Source organism: Anopheles darlingi, chromosome 3 (assembly GCF_943734745.1).
Source record: "Anopheles darlingi chromosome 3, idAnoDarlMG_H_01, whole genome shotgun sequence".
NCBI classification, from domain to species: domain Eukaryota; kingdom Metazoa; phylum Arthropoda; class Insecta; order Diptera; family Culicidae; genus Anopheles; species Anopheles darlingi.
This window is the reverse complement of record NC_064875.1, coordinates 31,914,526-31,937,438: the sequence shown is the minus strand read 5'-3', so window position 1 is coordinate 31,937,438 and position 22,913 is coordinate 31,914,526. Positions and strand designations below refer to the sequence as shown.

General features: G+C 41.9%; 4 protein-coding genes across 4 annotated transcripts; 3 read left to right on the top strand and 1 right to left on the bottom strand.

Annotated features, from left to right (window-relative positions):
- Positions 1–1,701: 1,701 nt before the first annotated feature.
- On the bottom strand, positions 1,702–4,881 carry LOC125955444 (fas-binding factor 1 homolog). The gene is made up of 2 exons (XM_049686578.1): positions 2,782–4,881; positions 1,702–2,715 (listed from the first exon to the last, which is right to left on the bottom strand). The coding sequence occupies exons 1-2, from the start codon at positions 4,879–4,881 to the stop codon at positions 1,702–1,704; spliced, it is 3,114 nt and encodes a 1,037-aa protein (XP_049542535.1).
- Positions 4,882–5,255: 374 nt separating this feature from the next.
- Positions 5,256–6,171, top strand: LOC125956178 (cytochrome c oxidase assembly protein COX11, mitochondrial). The gene is made up of 2 exons (XM_049687795.1): positions 5,256–5,732; positions 5,806–6,171. The coding sequence occupies exons 1-2, from the start codon at positions 5,358–5,360 to the stop codon at positions 6,127–6,129; spliced, it is 699 nt and encodes a 232-aa protein (XP_049543752.1). The 5' UTR covers positions 5,256–5,357; the 3' UTR covers positions 6,130–6,171.
- Positions 6,172–10,548: 4,377 nt separating this feature from the next.
- LOC125955443 (uncharacterized) lies at positions 10,549–17,981 on the top strand. Its single transcript, XM_049686577.1, has 4 exons — positions 10,549–10,802; positions 17,349–17,648; positions 17,717–17,887; positions 17,938–17,981. The coding sequence occupies exons 1-4, from the start codon at positions 10,724–10,726 to the stop codon at positions 17,979–17,981; spliced, it is 594 nt and encodes a 197-aa protein (XP_049542534.1). The 5' UTR covers positions 10,549–10,723.
- A 2,330-nt stretch (positions 17,982–20,311) lies between these two features.
- Positions 20,312–21,217, top strand: LOC125955441 (probable cyclin-dependent serine/threonine-protein kinase DDB_G0292550). Its single transcript, XM_049686576.1, has one exon. It carries the CDS (start codon positions 20,312–20,314, stop codon positions 21,215–21,217), a length of 906 nt encoding a protein of 301 aa, XP_049542533.1.
- Positions 21,218–22,913: the final 1,696 nt, after the last annotated feature.

Sequence of the window (22,913 nt, the reverse complement as noted above, 5' to 3'; positions counted from 1 at the left end):
CTCACTGGAGAATTCCATGCTATCGACGAGTCGGATTCGTTGAACAACTGCCAATTCATTTGTTCTGCTAGCGTTGCCCTTTAGTTTGACTTGCTTAAGTTGAGCGAACACTAGTGGATGAGGGCTGTTGACGGGTCGAAGAAGTGAAAACAGAGGACCTTTGAAGGATCGTAGCTGCGGCATATCAACCATGAATCCTGCGGTATCCAGCTTCAGATGCTCCACCGTAGTGCTGCGCATCGTTGGTACAACATCGTGTAAGGAAACGAAACCGTTTGACTTTAGCGATAGGGATCGTAGCTTTGGCATCTGCTCTATTGCATCCGTTATTAGAAGAATAATATAATTATTGGTGAAAAGTCCAAATATAAGATCGAACGAGCTGATAGATGCTGTGAGCTTTGGGTGTATTACATCCCACATCGATTGAAAGACATTAATAACATCATTCTTTAAGACGAGGCGTAAGTTTCTATACTGTCGTTCTGTATGTTTCACAGTATACATCAATTCCTTAACAAGGCTTTTGATCGTTTGTTTTCGTTGGTTCAAATGTTCGAAAAGCATGTTTGGGCTTGGTATATCGATATTGAACATGAATCTACTTATATATGCGCTATGGAAGACAACACTGTTCCATCTCTTACACGTGCGAGATACATTTTTCACACTTTGAATGTCGAGATAGTCAAAAATAATGCAGAGCACCTAGAATGAAAAGACACCAGAAACCAGACGTTTGTAAAACAATATCAGTGCATATTCTATCTAACATTCTCAGCTTACCTCATCGGGGAGGTTTTTGATAAAAATTTTACATTTGCACGATGTCATTGTGATTTCTTTCTATCGGACGAAATCACATGAACTTCTGCTGCTTTCAGTTTATTTAGAGAAAAGTATGACCCGCGCTGCGTCGAATTTTACGGTTATTTAACTGAAAGAATCGAAGGTATCATCAAACGGCATGTTATATGTAGGAGCAGATATGTTTTCAGGATGTAATCTAGGTTGTTAATGTGGCTGGTCTGTGTACACTTAACGTGGAGAGTAGTTACAAAAATCGTCAAATTTTTGAGTACCAATCCTTCCACTATGGTAGCACCGTCAATGACTCTGTATGGACTTGATATTAACAATTTTATAGCCAAAGAAAAGAAGCGTGATTCCGAGGACAAAACCAAGAAAGCACATGTTTTGTACTAACGGTAATTAAGCAATTAACTACCTATGATTACAACAACTTGATACTAGAAGGACCGTATCACTTACCTTGTTTAGTGGCAAAAAGGACTTGTTTAACTTATTATAAGTAAATAATATAATTAACAAATTTCAGTAAGCCTGTTTTTCTCGATCAATTAATTTGGGCGGATTTTGTACTGCGCAGCATCAGTGGCGTTTATACGCGATCAACACCGAAGCAACCGTTTCTTGAGGGATGTTTCTCGTTTACTATGTCGTTTTAGAAGGGTAATGGAAGCTCCTTCAAATTGAGCCGTTTCAAAAGCGTGGTGTCCTCACAGATTCGTTTAATTTATTCATCTTATGTTACATGTATCAGTCTATTAACTCACAGGTGTGGCGGTGGCCGGGAATACTAAATGGCTACAGTAAAATCTTTCTGAAACAGGAGATCTCAATCAGATGCGATCAGCTGACGCAGATCCTTTGATGCTCTCATTGACCAACATGATTAATTCACTTTTGATCGTCGTTCTGATCTGGTTCGAATTTCTCTGGTGATAAGAGTGCGTCTATTTTGAACATAACAGGATCTTCTCCAACGGCCCTTTGACGGCCCTGCTGCTCATCAAGCAAGATACCATCCAAGTCTGCCAGATCCAACTGATCTACCCGGTTACGCTGCAGAAATAGTTTCATCTGCCGATCGACATCACTATCGAAGTAGTGGTCCAGCTTCATACCGGTGCTATCCAACCGGTGCTGCATTTCGGTAAAGTTGGCCTCCAGCTTCAGATCGTCGGCTACGGAGTCGGTGTTGGTGGTGAGCAGATCGCCGATCTCTTGCGATTTTTCACCGATCTTGCACAGACTGCAACGTGTCTGCTGTAGCTTCCGCCTGACGGCTTGCAGCTCCAGCCGCTCCTTGCTGAGCTCGATCTTTTCCTTTGCGAGGCGATCTTCCCGCTCGGACACCTCACGAAACTGTCGCTGCACAAGCTGCATCTTGAGTTGCAGGTTCTGTTCCGCCTTCCGGACGCTACGGTACACATTCTCGGCATTTCGTTCCCTCTGCCGGGCCCGTTCTATGGCCGATTCCAACTCGTCCGACCTTTCGCGTAAATGGCCTTCCCGGGATAGCAACTCACGACGTTTTGTCTCAAACTGACGCTGCAGTTGTAAGTAACGATCTTTTTCTTTGTCCGCTTGTCGAGTCGCTTCTTCCGTTACTTTTATCGCGGCGTCTATTTCCGCTTGCGAGGTCGTTCCCTTCAGCTGGCTGCTACTGGACTGCAGTTGAGCCATCGTCTCGAGTTTAACCTTCTGCTCGAGTAACGCTTGCCGTTCTTGGCCAAGCTTTTCCTGCGACCGCTTATGCTCTTCCATTTGCAGCAGTTTCAGTTCGGCAATACGAGCCTCTTCGTGCTGATTTCGTTCTCGAAGAAATTGCTTTTCCTTCTCGAAGCCCTGCCTTTCCGCTTCGAGCTTGACACACTTCTGCTGATATTCCCAACGTTCTTGGGACGATACCTAAAAGAGAATTAGCGAGATTTTTAACGGACTGGAATGGAGTGTTCACCGTTCCTTGCTACTCACCTTTGTCATTTCTGTAACTTTGCTTTCCAGTAGCTCCACCAAAGACAGTAGACGAACCTTTTCTTCATTAGCCGACTCACGTGTTCGCTCCAGGAGTCTCTGCTGATCCTCCAGTTGTTTCTCGCGTGCCTTCAGCTGCAGGTCTTTCTCCTTCTGGCTGAACTCAATCTGATCCTGCAACGTGTCACGCAGCTGCTGCAGATCGCCCGATGCATTCTCCAGGTAGCTTGAGGCATTCTTAAGCATCTGTAGGTAGGATTGATTCTCCTGGACGACAGAAAATTCCAGCAGCTTTGATTCACGTATCGTGCTAATCATCTCCCGATGGTCCTGCCGCAGTTGCTCCAAGCTTTCCTCGTACCCTTGCTTCAGTTTCTCAATAACCTTTCGATGATTTTCCTCCATTTCCTTCACATGCGCCAGATGATCTTCGATCAGCTTCGTTTTCTCCTGCTCGAGGGTGTGCACTTTGGTTTGATAAAACTCTTCCAGCTGCTTATTATCATTTTTCAGCCGTGCTTCCATGATCTTGAGGCTTTCTTCCAAAAATCCCGTTTGTTTCTTGCAGCTTACCTCGAGCAGCGACAACTCCTGCTCATGATTCGTCGTCAAGTTGGCGATCAGATCTTCCAGCCGAAGCTTTTCCATTTCCAACCGTTTCACGTCGGTCTGCAGCTCTACCTTGGTAAGTGGATCATCAAGTTGGCCCTCGGGCGTCGCACCGACTGAGGAGCTAAACGGTGCGCCACTATCGAGACGCGAGTGCAATGTCGCAGAGGCCGGTTGATTCATGATGAGCTGAATGTTGGCATTGATTCGCTCCTGCTGCTTCGAAAGCAGCTCCTCCAGGGCACTGTGCCGTTGGAGTTGTTTCTGCAGCAGCTCGTTAAACTGTGCTTCCTGTTTCTGGAGCACCGATCTCTGCTTCTGCTGCATATCATACAGAGCTTTCTCTTGATTTTTCATCCGATTAACGACGGACAACTGGAAGTCCTGCTGTTCCATCACCATCAGGGCGCTTTCCGTTTCTGCGTTCACAATCTGCATTGTACTTGATAATACTTGAGGATCAGGTACGATCAATGGCCGGATGGTTTTATCTTCTTCCGTTTTCGGCTGCACTTCCTGCTTTGTTGGAGCAACTGTTTCGACCACTTTTACAGTCGCAGCCGGAATGGCCGCAGTGGTGCTAGTGGTGGACACCGGTGGCTGAGGTTTACTAATTGGTACCGATAGCACTGGGACAGGATCGACATCATTCGCATTGTTATCTTCATTTAATCCCAGCCAATCTGCTCCACCTTTCTTGGCCGATGGTCTCGATTCACGGCGCACCGGTTTGTCTTCCGCGGGAGTGCTAAACAAACCCAACGGATCGTTAAGAGCTGAAATGGAAGATTGCCGACGACCACTACGTCGGGGTGCTAGTGATGAGCCTGCGCCACTTGGCGCATATCCACCCATTACCGTGGCTTCCGTTTGTACGTTTTCCGATGTTTCCGTCGACTGACGAGACAGATTCCCCGATGTTGTCGTCATCGTCGTCGTTGCCGATGGTCCTTCTTCCTTCGTTATCGTAAGGCTCGTTCTGGGTTTGGCGACCACACTCTTGGCCGTAACTTCCTTCGTCGAAGCCACCAATGGTCCACCGAGAATATCATCCAGGATGCTCGATTTGGATTTGGGTTTCTTGGGATCGAAGCCCAGATCCGACAGCAGGTCGTTATCATCGAATGAAATCTCTTTCTTCTGAGGTGTATTTGGTTTAAGTGCTGGGGCATTCGTCGTTTTGGCCGGTGTTCCGGATTTCTTCCCTTGCACGCTCGTTAAGCTCGAGGGCTGCTGTACGGTCGCTGATGTCGAGGGCTTCGAGTAGTCCAGCGATGCAGGTTGATTTCTATCCGGAGCCCCAGAGCCCGTCGTTTGATCCGGTTTGGTAATACTCTTCGGACCCTCCGACGATTTGATACCAAATAAATCTTCCATTTTACTCGTTTTGCTGGCTTTGGCCGGTTTTTTCGTCCCCTCATTACCGAACAGGCTATCGTTGCTGCCATCGCTCAGCAAACCGTCCAGGGGATCGTCCAGATCAAAATTCATCACGTGCACTAGAGTTTACTTTCCCCAGCGGCGTTTTTATACAAAAATGATCTGAAAAGAAGTGGAGAAATGAAAAGTACCACCAAACAAACAAAAACCGTCTCCATGGCAACGGTCTCCGTTCGTTTTCGCCGGCAAAGTGTTGGTTTTGTTAACTGTGAAAGGAAATACATAAAACAAAATTATTGAATGGAAAGTAGGTTTAAAAATCTGTACGGATTTTTTAAAATAAAAATTCTCTTTTTAAAACAATATTTAAATAAAACGGCTCCCGTTAAAACCCGCTTGAAGTATTGCAACCGATGCCATAAACACCGACCACCGAGCCGGCTGTCAAAATGGCGTAATGTCACGAAATCAAAACAAATCTTGCGTAAACAGAAAAATCCGCTCGGTGCAAAAATGAATTTAAAAATCAAAGTGCAATAGTTTTAGAGAAAAAGACATCTATAAAATTGAAGACAAACGCCTCGAGAATGCTGACTTACTGTGCTCGCACTGCCGTGGGACAGCCGATCATGAGGGAGCTCCGGAAGACCCTTTTACATCAACCAGTACGGTGGCTCGGCGGAAGAGGGCCGGATCCCGGTCGGAATTTTAGGATAAGAACGACCACGTATTATGTTGCGGCGGTCGGTGTTCTGACCGTTGGGTTAAGCTATGCGGCCGTACCGCTATACCGGATGTTCTGCCAAGCGTACAGCTACGGTGGTACCACTAGTCAGGGACACGACGGTGAAAAAGTGGAGAGTATGCAGAGGGTAAAAGATCGAGTTATTAAAATCAAGTTCAATGCCGACATCGGTGCTTCGATGCGCTGGAATTTTAAGCCTCAGCAGACGGAAATTAAGGTAAGAAGCTTACGGCCAGTTTGGCGACAAACTTCCGGGAGAGAAGTACTAATGCATCTTACCCTTATTTTAGGTGGTACCGGGAGAGACTGCGTTGGCATTTTATTCTGCCAAAAACCCCACGGATCATCCGGTAATCGGCATCAGCACGTACAACGTGATTCCCTTCGAGGCCGGGGCTTATTTTAACAAAATACAGTGCTTCTGCTTCGAGGAACAGCAACTTAACCCGCACGAGGAGGTTGATTTGCCGGTGTTTTTCTACATCGATCCCGAGTTCATCGAAGATCCGAAGATGGAGCTAGTCGACTCGATTACGCTGTCCTATACGTTCTTCGAATCGAAGGATGGGCTCAACATACAGATGCCGGTTTATGCGAAGCCACATGCAGCATAGTTGAACAATTAGGTGTAAATAAAGTGTGCGTTGTTATCATTACCTGCTGTTTATGTTGCTTTTTATACGATGCGGGAATTTTGATTGACGAACGAACATATCCAGGGTGAAACTGGCCGTGTGTGCCTCTTTTGGTATTGTGACGATCCTCAACACTCCAAGATGCCTAGAATAATTTATATTCGCTCTGCATGCAATTTTTGGATTTGTTCTTATTTTCTTGTGTTCTTTATGATTATCAAAAAGATTTAATTGCAGAACTGTGTATGATGATAGGACATCTAAAAGATATAGAGCAATTTCTGAGCTCTCTGTGTGGGGAGTAGGTAGTTAATACTTTCGTAATACATTATTACCCTGGCCTTTAAGATAATACCCATAACAAGCACAGTATTTCAGTTAAATATCGTTAACATGAATGAATGGAGTAAAGGGCAGTCAATTTCACTCTCAATCTCAATTAATGTTTTTTTGGTACATCTACTCATATCAAAACAATTTAAAGTTTTTAAGATACTTAAATAGAACACCTTACTACATCGTTGGCAACATTTTTACCTTTTGTTAACATTTGGATCTTAGCATATTTAGGCAATATGTTAGATTTGGGGAAATGGGCAAAATTTAAAGTTCGAATTAATTTATATTTTTTAAATAGAAAGGGAACGGGTTAGTAAGTTGTTCCAACGATTTCTGCGCAAAGAACGGCGATCACTGATCATCCCCGTCGTGTCTTCGTTGAATCTGGCGGTTCCTCTGCGCAGGAATGCAGTACAGATCGGTGATCAGCAGGTTCACTAAATAATTTTCGTTTCCAACCTTAACTCTCAGTTGCCCCAAATATGCTGTAAACCGCTTCTTGATACGGTAGTCGGTACCATTGATAGCAGTAACCTTACGGTTCTCGTTCGGTTAAGAAATCATGAATGTAGATAACAGTGACCGTTGTATGTATAGATGTATTCAATCGATCATGCTACGCTTGAAATGCACCATGCCAATCGAAATCTTTGCACATGGAACATCTAATCTTAAGAATATTGGATATCAGTACTCGTCGAGTGGGATTAGAAAATCAGGCGCACCTACGCGCGCATCGCGAACATTTTGTATCTGTTCCGAGACGTCGTCCCGGAATCATCTTGCCGAAACCAGCTGAAAAAATGAAAAAATACCTTTAGTATTGCGCTCAGTGTAATAACAATTGTAGTTAAAGCAGAAAAATAGTATCTTTGAGATGCCAATAACAGCGGTTGTCGGGATACAGCCGTTTGTTTTATTTTTGTGAAAAGTGATAGACATGTTTGAAAAACTAGAATTAACTGGTTTCCATCAATTAATTCTCTTCGTTTTTACCGACACGAACATGAATAGTACAAGAAATAGGGAAACAAACGTTTAGCAAATATAAAATCATTTTAAAACGTTTGAAACTTATCATATTTCAGTGAGCGTTTCAGTCATCAACACAATCACCATTTTGGGGTTTTCTGATACATGAATCATCGTATGCAGAACATAATTTGTGCTTCAACTTCAACAGCTGCGAACTGTGTGTACGGGAGCTAATCAGCTCCTCCAAAATAATGTGTTCGTTGCTTTGCTGCTCCAAACTTTATAATGCGTTCTTTGCATATTTTTGTGGCAGTAAATGTAATAAGGCTATTCCTGATTGCGCGTAGTTGACTGTGTGCAACGCGCAAACATTCACTTATTACGTTGGCAGTGTTTAAATTTTCTTCTGATGAGAACAAGTCTGGCCGAATATGAAGTTGATTTGACTCAGTCTTTAAGAAAGTGGCAACCGTATCGAACGCATTGAAATCACGGAACGAAAATGAAGTTGGTGATGAAATTAAGTGTTTGTCTTGCCCTCATGTGCATCAATGTAGGAGCAACGTATGTAGACCATTTGCATCTCTCGTTCTTGATATTTAAAGTGCATTTTCATTTGTATAGCATATTGATTGTTGGGCCCAACGTTATTCGTCCTAATCGAGATTACACAATCGTGATCAGTAACATCTTTGGCGAAACTAACGACGACTGTTTTTTAAACGTACGCATAGAAGGGTTCGACCTTGGTTATCGTTCCACTGTGTTGAATCTCACACAATCGGTCACGGTCATGGCAGGTACAAACCAGATGGTATTCTTCAATGTGAGTTTTGAGATATATCGGCTACATTCTTTACAAAATATAGTTTATGATTAACCTTTTGCAGATGCCAGACAACCTTATTGATCTCGGACATTACAATATTATTATCGAAGGCAAACAACCTTCTAGTAGTTCTACCTTCAACATTCATCAGGAAGCTTCCCTCAGCTATGTTTACTTTTCTCGAGATACTCGAGGTTTTATACAATTCAACAAACCTGTTATCACGCCAGGCGAAGTTCTAAAGTTCCGTGTCATCGTAGTCAATGGTGATCTAAAGCCTGCTTCGTCACATGAGAAATCAGTGTCCGTATACGTGAATGATCCAGATCGTAATATTGTACAACAATGGTCCAATGTTAGTCTATGCAGCGGAATATTTGAAAACCAAATAGTACTACCTACTATACCGGTACTAGGAATGTACTTTGTCGAAATTAGAGCAAACGATCGTTACGTTTCATGGAAACCATTCGAAGTGAGGAATTATGACATACATTCGATTGTTTTAAATATCTATCCGACGGTTCCACAACTTCAAGAGCATCAGGCACTCAATCTAACTGTGGATGTTAAAAATTCTTTTGGCAAAGCTATCAGGGGTATTTTGACCGTCGTCTCCGTTCATACATCCAGGGGAAATAACATAATAACTAAGGCTCAAACATGGGATGTAAATGGAATACAACAAATCTATCAACTATTAATGGAAAAGCTGGAAATTGAGTATGGTTCGACCAATGTGTTTCTGAATGTCACCTTTACCGACCAATACACAAGTAATGGACTCGACTTAGCGGTAAATAATGGCTGTAATTTGAACACTGGCTGATATCCTTGACCAATTGTTTTCAGATCGAACAATTAGCAAAAAGCAGGAGATAACGGTGTACAGATTCAAATACAACGTGAAGATACATAATAGACCATTGACGTACCACCCGGGATCACCATTCACCGTCACATTGACTGTTACTTATCAGAATAATGAGCCGGCAAAAAACGTTACCCTGTTGCTGCTTGTTGTAGCTGAAATTGCGAATGAAGTATATCCACAAAATTGCACCAGTGACATGAAGGGACAGATCAAATTTTCAATGCCCACAACTGCATCACCAGAACTCCATTTTTTCCATGTGAGTCTTTTGAGGAATACACGAAAAGAAGAAAATACACTTTCTATTGGATCTCTTAATGGCAGGTGTATGAGGGCGACGCAAAGATGCTTGATGAGTGGATTGCAAAGGTTGATGGTGCTCATTTACTTGCAGCTAAGTACATGAAAGTAGAACTACTCACACGGTACCTGTTAATTGAATCAAATCCAATCAATTGCACATGAACTTGCTAACTTTTGTCTCATCGTTGCAGCGTCAAATTTAACCGATTTGATGACCATTCTTATGTATTACGCAATTGCACAAGGAAACATTGTTGAGTTTGGTTCGTTTAGACCAAACCAAACAAGAAGATACTCATTCCAATTGATTATGTCTGATAAGCTTATTCCTCAATCTAAAATCGTAGTCATCACTATTGTGCGCAATTTTTTGATACATGGTGCCGTGGATATATCAATCGACCAATTTGGTAACCCTGTAAATACAACAAACACCTGAAGAAGAGTAGCAATTAATTGAAATTAATGATCTTTTTCAATAACTCAAATGTTATTGCAGCTTGAGATAAAAATCGAAGAAAACATCGGCGAAGATGGTGTTGATCCCGGGGACGAAATTGAGTTAGGCATCCGCGGTCGTCCAGGAGCGTTCGTGGCATTGGCAGCGTATGACCAACGTTTGTTGCAGCTGAATGGGAATCACGATATCTCTTTTATAGATGTTTGGGAAATGTTCAATAAGCCATATTCTTTACAATCCAATTACTTATATAATATCATAGACGTGAGTGTATTTCAATTATTTGATACAGGATTTGCTGATTTAGCAATTTTTAATGGGTTTTTTTCCGCAAACAAAAATTGTCTTACAGAAGCATGGTGTATTCGCATTGGCTAATGATAATACAATCCCAATTCCTGGCAAGTGTAAACGATAGAGAACTTCAAACAGCTTTTGAATTTAATACTAATCTTCCATTTTAGATGGATATGAGCCTGAGGCACGTGGAATCCTTCCAGACGCCCCTCGCTTCGGTATGCCTGGTCCCTACAGAATCGACTTTTGGGATTCGTGGTTGTGGCAAAATCTGACTATACCTCCATCAGGGAGGTTAGGAGTTGAAGTGACAGTGCCTCATTCAACAACCTCTTGGTTCATAACTGGCATTACAATTGATCCTAAATATGGTTTGGGTATCGTCAAGAAACCGATCACATTCTCGACCGTTAAAATCTTCTTCATTTTGGACCACTTGCCACACTCGATCAAACGGGGCGAGACGGTATCGTTGCATTTTACTCTTTTCAGCTCAATGCAAGAAGTGTTTGAGGCCACCGTGACGATGTTTAATACAAAGAATGAACTTCAGTTTATCGATCGTCCTTCAGAAGGTATGTGATCCATGTTGAAGGTTGACAGCAGCTGACTTCATGTTTTTTTTTAAATCTATTTTCTAATTCAGTTACGAATGAGACGAAAAGTGTGTCTGTTCCATCGAATTATGATGTACCAGTTTCGTTTCTAGTAACAGCAATGAAGCTAGGGGAGTTGGAAATCCGAGTAAATGCATCGATCATGCAAGCAGTAATCTCCGATAGCTTCAAGAAAATCATTATGGTACATCCGGAAGATGTAATCGTTCGGAGATCAGAACGAATACATTTCGATGGAGATACTCCTTCCAATCAATCGTTCGATATACCGCTTTTCATTGATGAGAAAGGAGGGTTTGAAAAGTATGCAGGGCCCACGAAGAGAAAGCTTAACCTATGGAGAACAGTATCTGTTAACTTACCTGTTCATCGTAAGTGATCGCAATATGTTACACCTGGTTCGTTAAGTAACTTATGTTTTATTTTAATTTTCAGCGGTTCAGCAATTTGTAAAGGTTCTTCGAGACAATTGTAGCGTGTCACTCCATTACAGCACAGCAAAAGGATCGCTGGTCATAACTTCAGAAAACATCACTACAGTTGAGAACATCGCGATAAAGTCCATTCCGGATAATGACAAAAAAATGTCCGTAATCATCACCAGTTCCGATTTCGGTGTGATTCACGTCAACTGGAAATACTGTGTAAATTTGATCCATTTTAAGCCCCGATTCGAATTACAAATGACCAAGCTAGCGACTTCCACTGAGTGGATGAAGGAGCTTCGTATTTGTTGTAGCTTCATTCCGGAGGATAGAGATGATCATTCAAATGGAACGATTATAGAAGTCAGCATTCCAATCGGCTACGCGATGGAAAGCCACACTGTAGTTGAGAAAACAATAATTAATCCCATCAGTGTGAGCATTCACTGTAGACTTACTAATAGGTTTGATCGTCTGTCTTAAGCTCTCTTTTCATCGTTTTCCACTACACAGAGAATCGAGATACTACACGATGGAACAACGGCGATCGTACACTACAACCATATGGGTAACGAGCAGAATTGCTTCAGTGTTTTTGCATACAGAAGGTATAAAAACCGAGTGAGACACTCGTCATACATAAAAGTGCAAGACCTGTATCGTCCAGGTAACGACAATATAGCTGTTTTGTTGAACGTTAATTAATACTATATTCCTCTCCGAATTTCTCCGTAGAGTTGAATGCGGCGAAGATGTTCGATTTTCATTAGATGAAGGAGAGAGTGTTTTTGGCTCCTGTGCATAAAATAACTCCAAATAGAGTGGATAATAATACATTTATCTTTAATCATAATCTCCTGTAGTTTCTTTTTATTAGTGGAAGAATACTCGTTTACCTGCGTCGTGTAGTGGATAGCACAGGCATATAACAGGTATCTGGGAGTCACTTTTGCAACCTCACACGTAGTATAACACATCCTTAAACGGTATACTTCATACACGCTAGACGAATATTACATACATCTTCTTAATTCGAAAGGTCCAAAACGTGAGCCAGAAACACTTACTACTAACAACTGGGTTTCTCGTGACTCAGGTTAGATGCGATGATGGGTTAATCATTCCAACGACGAGAAATGTCCAGCCTTTATTATCGGTGAACGCGAATAGTGCAGGGCACTCGAATGTTGATCGCACGCACGGGTTTCTACTGTAGTTACGCTTGCTTATTGCGTTCGATGCTTTGATAATGGCGGAATGTTGATTGCGATTTATCATTTTGCTACAAAATTGGTGTGATTCATCTGTGGCATATTCCTTGCAATTTGAGCTAGTTAGCCCAACAAAGGGGGCTATTATTGGCATTTTTTCTAATCAGGTCTCGTCAGATTTTTGCGGGGCTCATGGGTTCTCCTCGCGTAGAGCAATAACATGCCCTCGGAATGTCTGAGCTTTGGTAAATGGGTAACACCAACCCCTGGGGAATCCTGCAACGTCACGAGAACGATACGTTCGGACGATGGTCCGCTCAAAAATCTGCAGTGCTGCGCTGCCGAGCTGTGCCGAAATCATTCATGGACGGTGTCATTGGAACTCCCTGGATCTGGAGTTTGGTTCGACGAGGAATGTAGACTAGTGACGGAACGTAAAAACTGTGCGTATCAAGAAGCGCAACAGCAGCATAGGACGCGGGCAACCAGAGGGGATTTTGAATGGTTAAAAAGGAGAAAATTTCCCAGATCAAAAAACGCATGTTAGAGCCAGACAGATTTCGCGATCTAGAGGAAAACGTATCCACGATCTAGAGGAAGCAGGGTGCCGAAATACAACGGCACCTAAGGTATTCTGTGGTCGCAGTACGAATGATGACATGATCAGTAACCAGCCAGAGGTCCTCTCGCGATGGGCCCAGCACATTGATGAATTACTAAACGACCAACTCTACGACAAACAAGAACCTTCACTAGTTGATACGAATTAGAACCTACCATCGAGCTTGAAAGAAACACGAAAGGATATCCGTTGAGTGAAAAATAAAAAGACAAAAATAAAAATCAAGTATAGAGGTGCAGCCGAAGAAACGAAGACTCATCAAATGATTACTGGGGTGTGGGATAGTGAAGTCCTGTCCGAAGATTGGCATACATTGGGCCATATTCCTATATCGTTCATGTTTTTTATTCATCAGTAATTTCTCGATCGATGCCGTCTCTCGATCTCAATTTGAGTCTATCACATCGGTCTATTTCATCTTATGGTAAGTAGGTCTAAGCGGGCTTTATAGATTGGATTGTCATGAGCTATTCTGTCGTTGACATGACCGGCTCTCTAAACACACATAAGGTCCCAAATATCCTTCTAAGGGTCAGTTATCTCGTCTCTTTGGTATGTTCAAGTTCCAGAGCGATGCTACCCTAAACTACAACAAACCGAGTCCGTTGCCGGATGTCGAACCAGAGCACCGTGATCGCTATAAAGCTGTACTATACCAATAGCGATCCCTTCTTGTACCCGGATGCCCAACGAGTGGATAAAATTGATCAGTGTAATAAAAATGATCATCACCAACATCATAAGTCAAATGTAATTAAATGGATAATCAAGAGTAAAAAATGGATTCCAAAAGTCCTTACTTGCTTACTGATAAATAGATTCATTTGAGTATTTATTACCAAACCGACCCTTACACAAGGGATTTCCTTACTGATATAAACAAAAAGTGGACGAGTTTCATTTCAGTATTGAAAAAACGAAAGTAGACACGATTTTTGGAATTTTAAGCTTATTCTTAAAGAACGTCTTTAATTCCAAACAGAAATGGCTTGACTCACGTTAGCCGCGGTTCATCAACTTACAGTAAACATTGTAGTTATCAATACAGCCGTCTGCATACAGCTACAGGGGGTTTTCTGATGTATAAATCATCCAATGCAGACCATATGCGATAGCTGCAACAATGTATTCACAGCTTTGATGCTTCAAAATCCATAAGGTTTTTGTTGTTTTTTCTCTTTGCGGTAGTTTTTGCGGTAAATAAGGCTTTTTGATTGGACATAGCTTACTAAGCGCAACTAGCCAACAAGAAATTTAATAACGCCGGCAACGTTTCAATCTTCTCATTGTGGGACCAATTATGTCCGTACTCGAAGTTGATTTGACTCAGTCCTTAAGTAACTGGCAACCGTATCGAACGCATAGAAAACACGGATCAAATATGAAGTTGGTGATGAAATTAAGTTTGTGTCTTGCCCTCATGTGCATCACCGTCGGCGCAACGTATGTAGAACATATGTAACTCAGGTCTTCGTTATCTAAAGTACATTTTCACTTTCCCAGCGTGGTGATCGTTGGGCCCAGGTTTATTCAAGAAAATCTAGATTACACGATCGCGATCAGTAACATCCTAGATGAAACTAGCGACGATTGTTTGTTAAACGTACGCCTGGAAGGGTTAAAATATGATAATCGTTCCATTGTGTTAAATCTCGAGCAAACAGTGAAGGTCACGGCAAATACAAACACGAATGTTACTTTCAAAGTGTATACAAAATAGTATATTAGTATATTACAAAATAGTATATTACAAAATAAAGTATATTACAAAATAGTAATCGAAGGAAAACATCCGGACACTAGTTCTGTCGTTAACATATATCAGGAAACTAAGCTCTTCTATTCTAACTTTTTTAAAAAAAGTCTTGGATTGATACAGTTCAACAAACATGTAATCAAACCAGGCGAAATGCTAAAGTTTCGTTTGATTGTGATAGATACTGATGTAAAGCCAGCCACCTCACATGAAACATCGGTGTCCGTATACGCGTTCGATCCGAAGTATAAGGTGATAGGACAATGGTCCAATGTCAGTCTTTACAGCGGGATATTTGAAAACCAAATAGCAATACCTATCATACCAGTACTGGGAACATACAAAGTTCTAGCAACGGATAAAAGTGATCGTTTGGCTACGAAAACATTCGAAGTGAGAAATTACGATATACATTCTGTTGAGTTGAATATCTTTCCAACGGTTATACCACTTCGAGAGCATCAGGCACTCAATCTTACTATTGATGTTAAAAATTATTTAGGTAGATCTATCAGGGGTAATTTCACCATCATCTCGGTTAATGGATACGATGGAGATAACATAGAAAGTGAGACCCACACATGGGAAGTGTGTGGAATACGTAAAATCTATATACCTTTAAAGAAAAAGCTTAAAATTGAATTTGAATCGAGTATTGCGGTTCTGAATGCCAACTTTACCGAGCAATACACAAGTAATGGACTCGACTTAGCGGTAAATAATGATTGTCAATTAAGTACTTACTGCTGTCCTTGGTTTCATGTTTTCAGATCGCACAATTTGCAAAAAGCAGAAGATATCGGTATACAAAAACAAGTACATTGTGACGATGGATAATGAAAGACTCACGTACCATCAGGGATCACCATTCACCACCAGATTGAAAGTCTCTTATCATAATGATGAACCAGTAAAAAATGTTACCCTACTTGTTGTAGTTAAAGGACTGAATCAAGTATATCGGCAAAATTGCACAAGTGATATGAATGGTGAAATTTCATTTTCAATGGTCACGAATAAATCAACGGAGCTCAAGTTGTTACAAGTGAGTCTTTTAGCAAAATCATGAAAAATAGAAATGACATGAACTATTGGATCTCCTAACGATAGGTGTATGCTGGTAATAGAAGAATCCTGAATCAATCGATTGCGATCGTTGATGGTGCTCATTTACTTGAAGATAAGTACATCAAAGTAGAATTACTAACACGGTACTAATGAAAGAGTTTTCAATCAATTCAACGGGAAAATGCTAATTATTTTGTCATTGCAGCGTCAAATTTAACCGAATGTTCAGGTTATTGGTTACGTGCTCCCATAAAATGACACATCTTCTGTACTACGTAGTTACCAAAGGAAACATTGTTCAGTTTGGTTCGTTTCGACCGAACCAAACGAACAGATACACATTTCAACTGTTGATGTCTGATAAACTTATCCCTCGATCGGCAATCTTAGTTTACACTTTTGTGCTCAAAAGATTGATATATGGCCATGTGGACCTTTCTATCAACGAATTTGGTAATCCGGTAATGATAAAACACAGACACCAGAAGAAGAGAAGCAATTAATTCAAATTAATGATCTATTGCAATAATTCAAATGTTATTGCAGCTTGAGATAAAAATCGAAGAAAACATCGGCGAAGATGGTGTTGATCCCGGGGACGAAATCGAGTTAGGCATCCGCGGCCGTCCAGGAGCGTTCGTGGCATTGGCAGCGTATGACCAACGTTTGTTGCAGCTGAATGGGAATCACGATATCTTTTTTGCAGATGTATGGGAAGTGTTTTATACGCTTTATCCTGCATTTCATTATGAATATAAATTCAAGCCGGTAAGTTTAAACTACCTGACATGATTATCAACATGAATTTACAATTTGTTCAACAAAACCTTTCCAACAGAGCACTGGAATATTTGCAATGGTTACTGATGATACAATCACAGTTCAAGGCAAGTGCACACGAAAGAATAGTATAAATAACTTTTGAATTTAATGGTCTTACTTTTAGAAAATTTTGAGCGTAACACCCGTGCAATATATCCAGACGCTCCTCGCTACGGCATGCCTGGTCCCCACAGAACCGACTTTTGGGAGTCGTGGTTGTGGCAGAATCTGACTATACCTCCATCAGGGAGGTTAGGAGTTGAAGTGACAGTGCCTCATTCAACAACCTCTTGGTTCATAACTGGGATTACAATTGATCCTAAATATGGTTTGGGTGTCGTCAAGAAACCGATCACGTTCTCGACCGTTAAAATCTTCTTCATTTTGGACCACCTGCCACACGCGGTCAAAAGAGGTGAGACGATATCGTTGCATTTTACTATTTTCAGTTCAATGCAAGAAGTGTTTGAGGCCACCGTGACGATGTTTAATACAAAGAATGAAATTAAGTTTATCGATCGTCCTTCAGAAGGTATGTGATCCATGTTGAAGGTTGACAGCATCTGATTTCGTGTTTTTTTTGTCTATTGTCTAATTCAGATACGAATGAAACGAAAAGTGTATCTGTTCCACCGAATTATGATGTACCAGTTTCGTTTCTAGTAACAGCAATGAAGCTAGGGGAGTTGGAAATCCGAGTAAATGCATCGATCATGCAAGGAGTAATATCCGATAGCTTCAAGAAAATCATTATTGTTCTTCCGGAAGATGTAATCGTTCGGAGATCAGAACGAATACATTTCAATGGAGATACTCCTTCCAATCAATCGTTCGATATTCCGCTTTTAATGGACAATACGGCAAGGCATGACTCCATACCAGTTGATTTAACTGTTTATCGTGAGTGGTCGCAGTATGTTACACATGGCTTCGTTAAAGAGCTGATAAAGTTTTTCTTACATTTTTAGCGGATGAGCATTCTTTAAATAATCCTCAAAACAACTGTAATCTGTTACTATATTACGACGGGTTTATAAAAAGGATGCATGTCAATTCAGAATTTAAAGAAAACATCACGACTTATTTCATCCCGGCTAATGTAAGAAAATTATCAGTGATCATCACCAGTTCCGGTTTCGGTGTGATTCACGTCAATTGGAAATACTGTGTAAATTTGATCCATTTTAAGCCCCGATTCGAATTACAAATGACCAAGCTAGCGACTTCCACTGAGTGGATGAAGGAGCTTCGTATTTGTTGTAGCTTCATTCCGGAGGATAGAGATGATCATTCAAATGGAACGATTATAGAAGTCAGCATTCCAATCGGCTACGCGATGGAAAGCCACACTGTAGTTGAGAAAACAATAATTAATCCCATCAGTGTGAGCATTCACTGTAGACTTACTAATAGGTTTGATCGTCTGTCTTAAGCTCTCTTTTCATCGTTTTCCACTACACAGAGAATCGAGATACTACACGATGGAACAACGGCGATCGTACACTACAGCCATATGGGTAACCAGACAAATTGCTTAAGCGTATTTGCATACAGAAGGTATAAAAACCGAGTGAGACACTCGTCATACATAAAAGTGCAAGACTTGTATCGTCCAGGTAACAACAATATAGCCGTTTTGTTGAATGTTGATTCATATTATTTTCCTCTCCGCATCTCTCCGTAGAGTTGAATGCGGTGAAGATGTTCGATTTTCATTAGATGAAGGAGAGAGTGTTTTTGGCTCCTGTGCAGATAACTTCAAACAGAATGGATAAAAATACATTTATAGGTACATCATAATTTCCTGTAGTTTATTCCATTAGTGGAAGAAATTTCATTTTCCTGGCCTTAAAGCGTTCCACACACCGGTTGCGGAACGGAACGTTGCGTGCGTTGCGTGAAGTAAAATACATCAAAAATATTTGTATTGCAAAAAATCGAATCGCTAGCAAAAAGAGTAATTATCATTGTGAAAATAATTGGTGCTCTCTGCATGGATCATTGCCTATATATTTTTGTACAATGGTCAGCAATGAGTATCGCTAGAAACAACGTAACCTACTGTGGCGGCCATGCATAATGTAACTTGCATGCCACCCAAAGCGCTGGCATGCCACACATGCTTCTTGCATGCCACCTACCGATCCCAAGTTCGCCGCGCACCCAGCGCATCAAGTGTCACCAACGGACCACCCCGGAAAACCGGGCCAAGAGCAAATTTGGGTCAGACCAATGTTTGGTAACACTAGACTCGGACATTTGGGGAAGGTCAGAACTTCTTGCGGAATTCGAAACCCGACAGAACGCGGAACAGTAACGCGGGTTCCGGTTTACAAACATGCTGCGTAAACCGAAACCCATAAACATTACGGCGTCTGTCCACCAGGGTTCACGCGCACGCATGTGCGCACCACATGTAAACAATTGCGCCGACCAAGTGAAACCCAAATGTGCGAAAGCGGGGCGTGGTCAACTTATTCAAATTAGGTCACCAACTCCAGTTGTCTCCCTTTAATTAAGTAACCGCTCTAACTTTAAGAACTAACCATATAAATACCGTATGTAACGAATAAACTGGGCGAGACCCTTTTCTGACACATCACGGCCACGACGCTGACCGTGAGCTAAAAGTAATCATTTCGCGTTGTTGTGAATTGGGCTATGCCCGTCACTTGAAAGAAAGAGTGTTGTCCGCCCGTCGTCCGAAGTTCTGTCCTCCCGTTACATGGCGACCGTGACAGTCGCGACAAAGTGTAGTGTCGTGACAGTGGCGAGAAATGCAAAAAGTGTACAGTGGAAAGAATAAAAGTGAAATGGAAAAGGTCATGCGAAATAAAGGCAGCAAGGACGGTTGCAGCAGGCCTTAGCACCGTATAACCACACCCACGAGGACTCTTGGTGTGACAGCCGGCTACATTCTTAAACTCCGTCCAGACGATGACGAATGATGGAGAATTTCTCGACGAGAACTTCGCAAACAAACGTCATCCCATACAAATCCGGCGAGAAGTTATCGCGATAACTTTGTTGCTCGTTGGACGCAGTTTTACAACAACTGAATATCTTTCACGTTCGGAAATGAACCAGCAAGCAGTCGTTGTCCCGGACAACAATCGTATCAGCAGTGCGACAGCAGCGGCGGTAGCAACTTCAGCGAAGTCCGCCGGCATGATTAGCAGGTCTTAGTACTGCGTAAGACGCAAACGAGGACTGATGGAACCAGACAGATCCAGTACCAGCATCAAGCGTAAATGGAGGAAGCTGTTAAGGCAAGATGGGCAAGTCTCGCGGAAAAACTAATACTAATTAATAAGAAACCAAACACTAGGTCTAACAAAGCTAAACTAAAAGAAGAGCTCGAACAAATTAACAAATACTATGCACACACTCTGGTTATAATAGAGCAACTAGACGAAGCATTACAGCCTAAATATCTGACGTTAATAAGGACAGCGGTTGGCGAAATCAAAACCGCCATAAATCACAGACTAGAAGCGAGGCAGAGGCTATCATTCAAAACAGTAGCTTGGTTAATTACGTTCCTTGTAACAAAACGCGTAAAAATGGCAACGCCACTAGAGCTACTTAAGACCCTCCCGGCATTAATTCCCGAATATGACGGGAACAGCACAAAACTTAACCGCACGGTGGCTGCACTTAGGGCTGCCAAAACGATCATCACCGACACTAACAAGGCAATGGCAATCCAACTGATTTTGTCACGTTTCGACGGAAAAGCCAAGTTAGCGGTTGGTGACAACCCAGCATCGGTGGACGACATCATAAAAGCACTCGAGTTAAAGTGCAGACAGGTCATTTCGCCCGAATCAATCGTCGCAAAATTGAACGCCACCAAGCAGTCGGGCGACGCTACTAAATACATTGAGCAGGTGGAGAAGCTCACTGTGGAGCTGGAGCAAGCTTACATAAGCAACAGCATCCCAACAGCAGTAGCGGAAAAAATGGCCGTCCAAGCAGGCGTTAAGGCGCTCGCTTCGGGAGTGAAGAATGCGGAAACTAAAATCCTGCTAAAAGCAGGCCAATTTCATACAATGGCCTCAGCAGTAGAGAAGGTTCTCGAGAACGAGAACCAAGGTACGACAAGTGTTCTGTCCTTCCGCACAGAGCACAGCAACTACCAAAACGGTTACAATCGTAACAGGAACCGCGGAAACCAAAACCGCCAATACCACGGGAATAACCAGGGGAACAACGACCGCCGGAATAACCAGCGATACAACAACAATTATCGCAACAACGGTCACAACAATTACCAAAACAACCGGAACGGTCAGGGGAACAATACCAACAACAGGTACAACAATAACTCTAACCAAAACAGGAACCAAGGATCGCAGGTCTATTATACATCCTCGGAAAACTTTCCCCTCCCCCAACAACCCAGCGTTGGGGGCCAAGACAACGGACACCAACAAGCACAAAGCGCGTGTCCACCACCCAGCAAATAGGGAATATTAAAACCAAACCCGGCGAGAGCAAGCTGGAAACCCCTAGCAAATGTCTACAAATTAATACGGCATTTTGCAATTTTGTTAGACTTCAACTAGGACTTACTACCACAGAAGTAACTCTGTTGGTAGACTCAGGAGCTGACATTTCCATACTGAAACCAAATCCCATAAACCCAACCCACCCTATAGATGGAAGCGACAAGTGTCGAATTACAGGAATAAACGAAATAGGAACGGAAACATTAGGATCAATTTTAGCTAGTGTGCACTTGCCAAACGGAGCAGAAATTAAGCACAAGTTCCAAGCAGTGCCGCAAAGCTTTCAAATACCAACAGATGGTATACTTGGCAGAGACTTTTTAACAAAATATCACTGCTCAATTGATTATGACACCTGGATTCTTACGATCAATTACAATTCGGAAAGTATAGAAATCCCCATCGAAGACAATTTAAACGGAGAGATTATCATCCCTCCGAGGTGTGAAGTTTTCCGACAGACACATGCCCATGACATATGTCATGATTACGTTCTAGAATCAGAAGAGATAGTGCCTGGAGTATATTGCGCTAGCGCAATAGTTAACTCACCAGTGCATTTTGTCAAACTTATCAACACTAATAACGATCCAGTACGAATTAACAAAAATTTCAAGAGAACATACACTGCTCTATACAGCTACGATGTTCTTCACCTTAACCAAAAGAAAAGCAACAACAGAAATAACGTGTTGCTAAAAGAACTAAATTTAACAAATACCCCACACACACATAAGCACAAACTAGCCGAGTTATGCTCGGCGTACAACGACATATTCACATTGGAAGGTGACACTCTTACAAGTAATAATTTTTACAAACAAAGAATTAATCTTAAAGACAACAATCCGGTGTACATTAAAAATTACCGATCACCAGAAGTACACAGGGAAGAAATCAATAGCCAGGTTGACAAATTGCTGAAAGACAAAATCATAAAACCATCCGTTTCTCCGTACAATTCTCCGATTTTGCTTGTACCAAAGAAATCGCAACAACTAGAGAAGAAATGGCGTTTAGTTGTCGATTTTAGACAGCTAAATAAAAAGATCATCGCTGATAAATTTCCTTTACCAAGGATCGATGACATTTTGGACCAACTCGGTAGAGCTAAATACTTTTCGACACTCGACCTCATGTCAGGTTTTCACCAGGTAGATTTGGAAGAAAACTCTAAACAGTTTACCGCATTTTCAACTCCAAACGGGCATTTCGAATTTAATAGATTGCCGTTCGGATTGAATATTTCACCTAACAGTTTTCAGAGGATGATGACAATCGCACTAAGCGGTTTACCCCCAGAAAGCGCATTCCTGTACATTGATGACATCATCGTCATAGGATGCTCGATTAACCATCACCTCAACAATCTACAAAAGGTTTTTGAAAAGCTAAGGACACATAACCTAAAGCTGAACCCATCAAAATGTCATTTTTTCTGTGCAGATGTAACCTATCTAGGACACCACATCTCTGAGCAAGGGATACAACCCGATAAGAGTAAATATTCAGCAATCCTCAACTACCCAGAACCAGAATCGGCAGATGACACCAGAAGGTTCGTAGCCTTCTGTAACTATTACAGACGGTTCATTCCGTACTTCGCGGACACAGCAGCACCACTAAACGCGCTGCTGCGCAAAAACGCAAAGTT

Coding starts and splice junctions, on each gene's coding strand:
- LOC125955444 (XM_049686578.1), bottom strand. CDS start 4,881: ATGAATTTTGATCTGGACGATCCCCTGGACGGTTTGCTGAGCGATGGC. Junction 2,716..2,781: donor AAGTTACAGAAATGACAAAG/GTGAGTAGCAAG, acceptor ATTCTCTTTTAG/GTATCGTCCCAAGAACGTTG.
- LOC125956178 (XM_049687795.1), top strand. CDS start 5,358: ATGCTGACTTACTGTGCTCGCACTGCCGTGGGACAGCCGATCATGAGG. Junction 5,733..5,805: donor CTCAGCAGACGGAAATTAAG/GTAAGAAGCTTA, acceptor CCCTTATTTTAG/GTGGTACCGGGAGAGACTGC.
- LOC125955443 (XM_049686577.1), top strand. CDS start 10,724: ATGCAAGAAGTGTTTGAGGCCACCGTGACGATGTTTAATACAAAGAAT. Junction 17,649..17,716: donor AGTTGATTTAACTGTTTATC/GTGAGTGGTCGC, acceptor TTACATTTTTAG/CGGATGAGCATTCTTTAAAT. Junction 17,888..17,937: donor CATCACCAGTTCCGGTTTCG/GTGTGATTCACG, acceptor ATCCATTTTAAG/CCCCGATTCGAATTACAAAT.
- LOC125955441 (XM_049686576.1), top strand. CDS start 20,312: ATGGCAACGCCACTAGAGCTACTTAAGACCCTCCCGGCATTAATTCCC.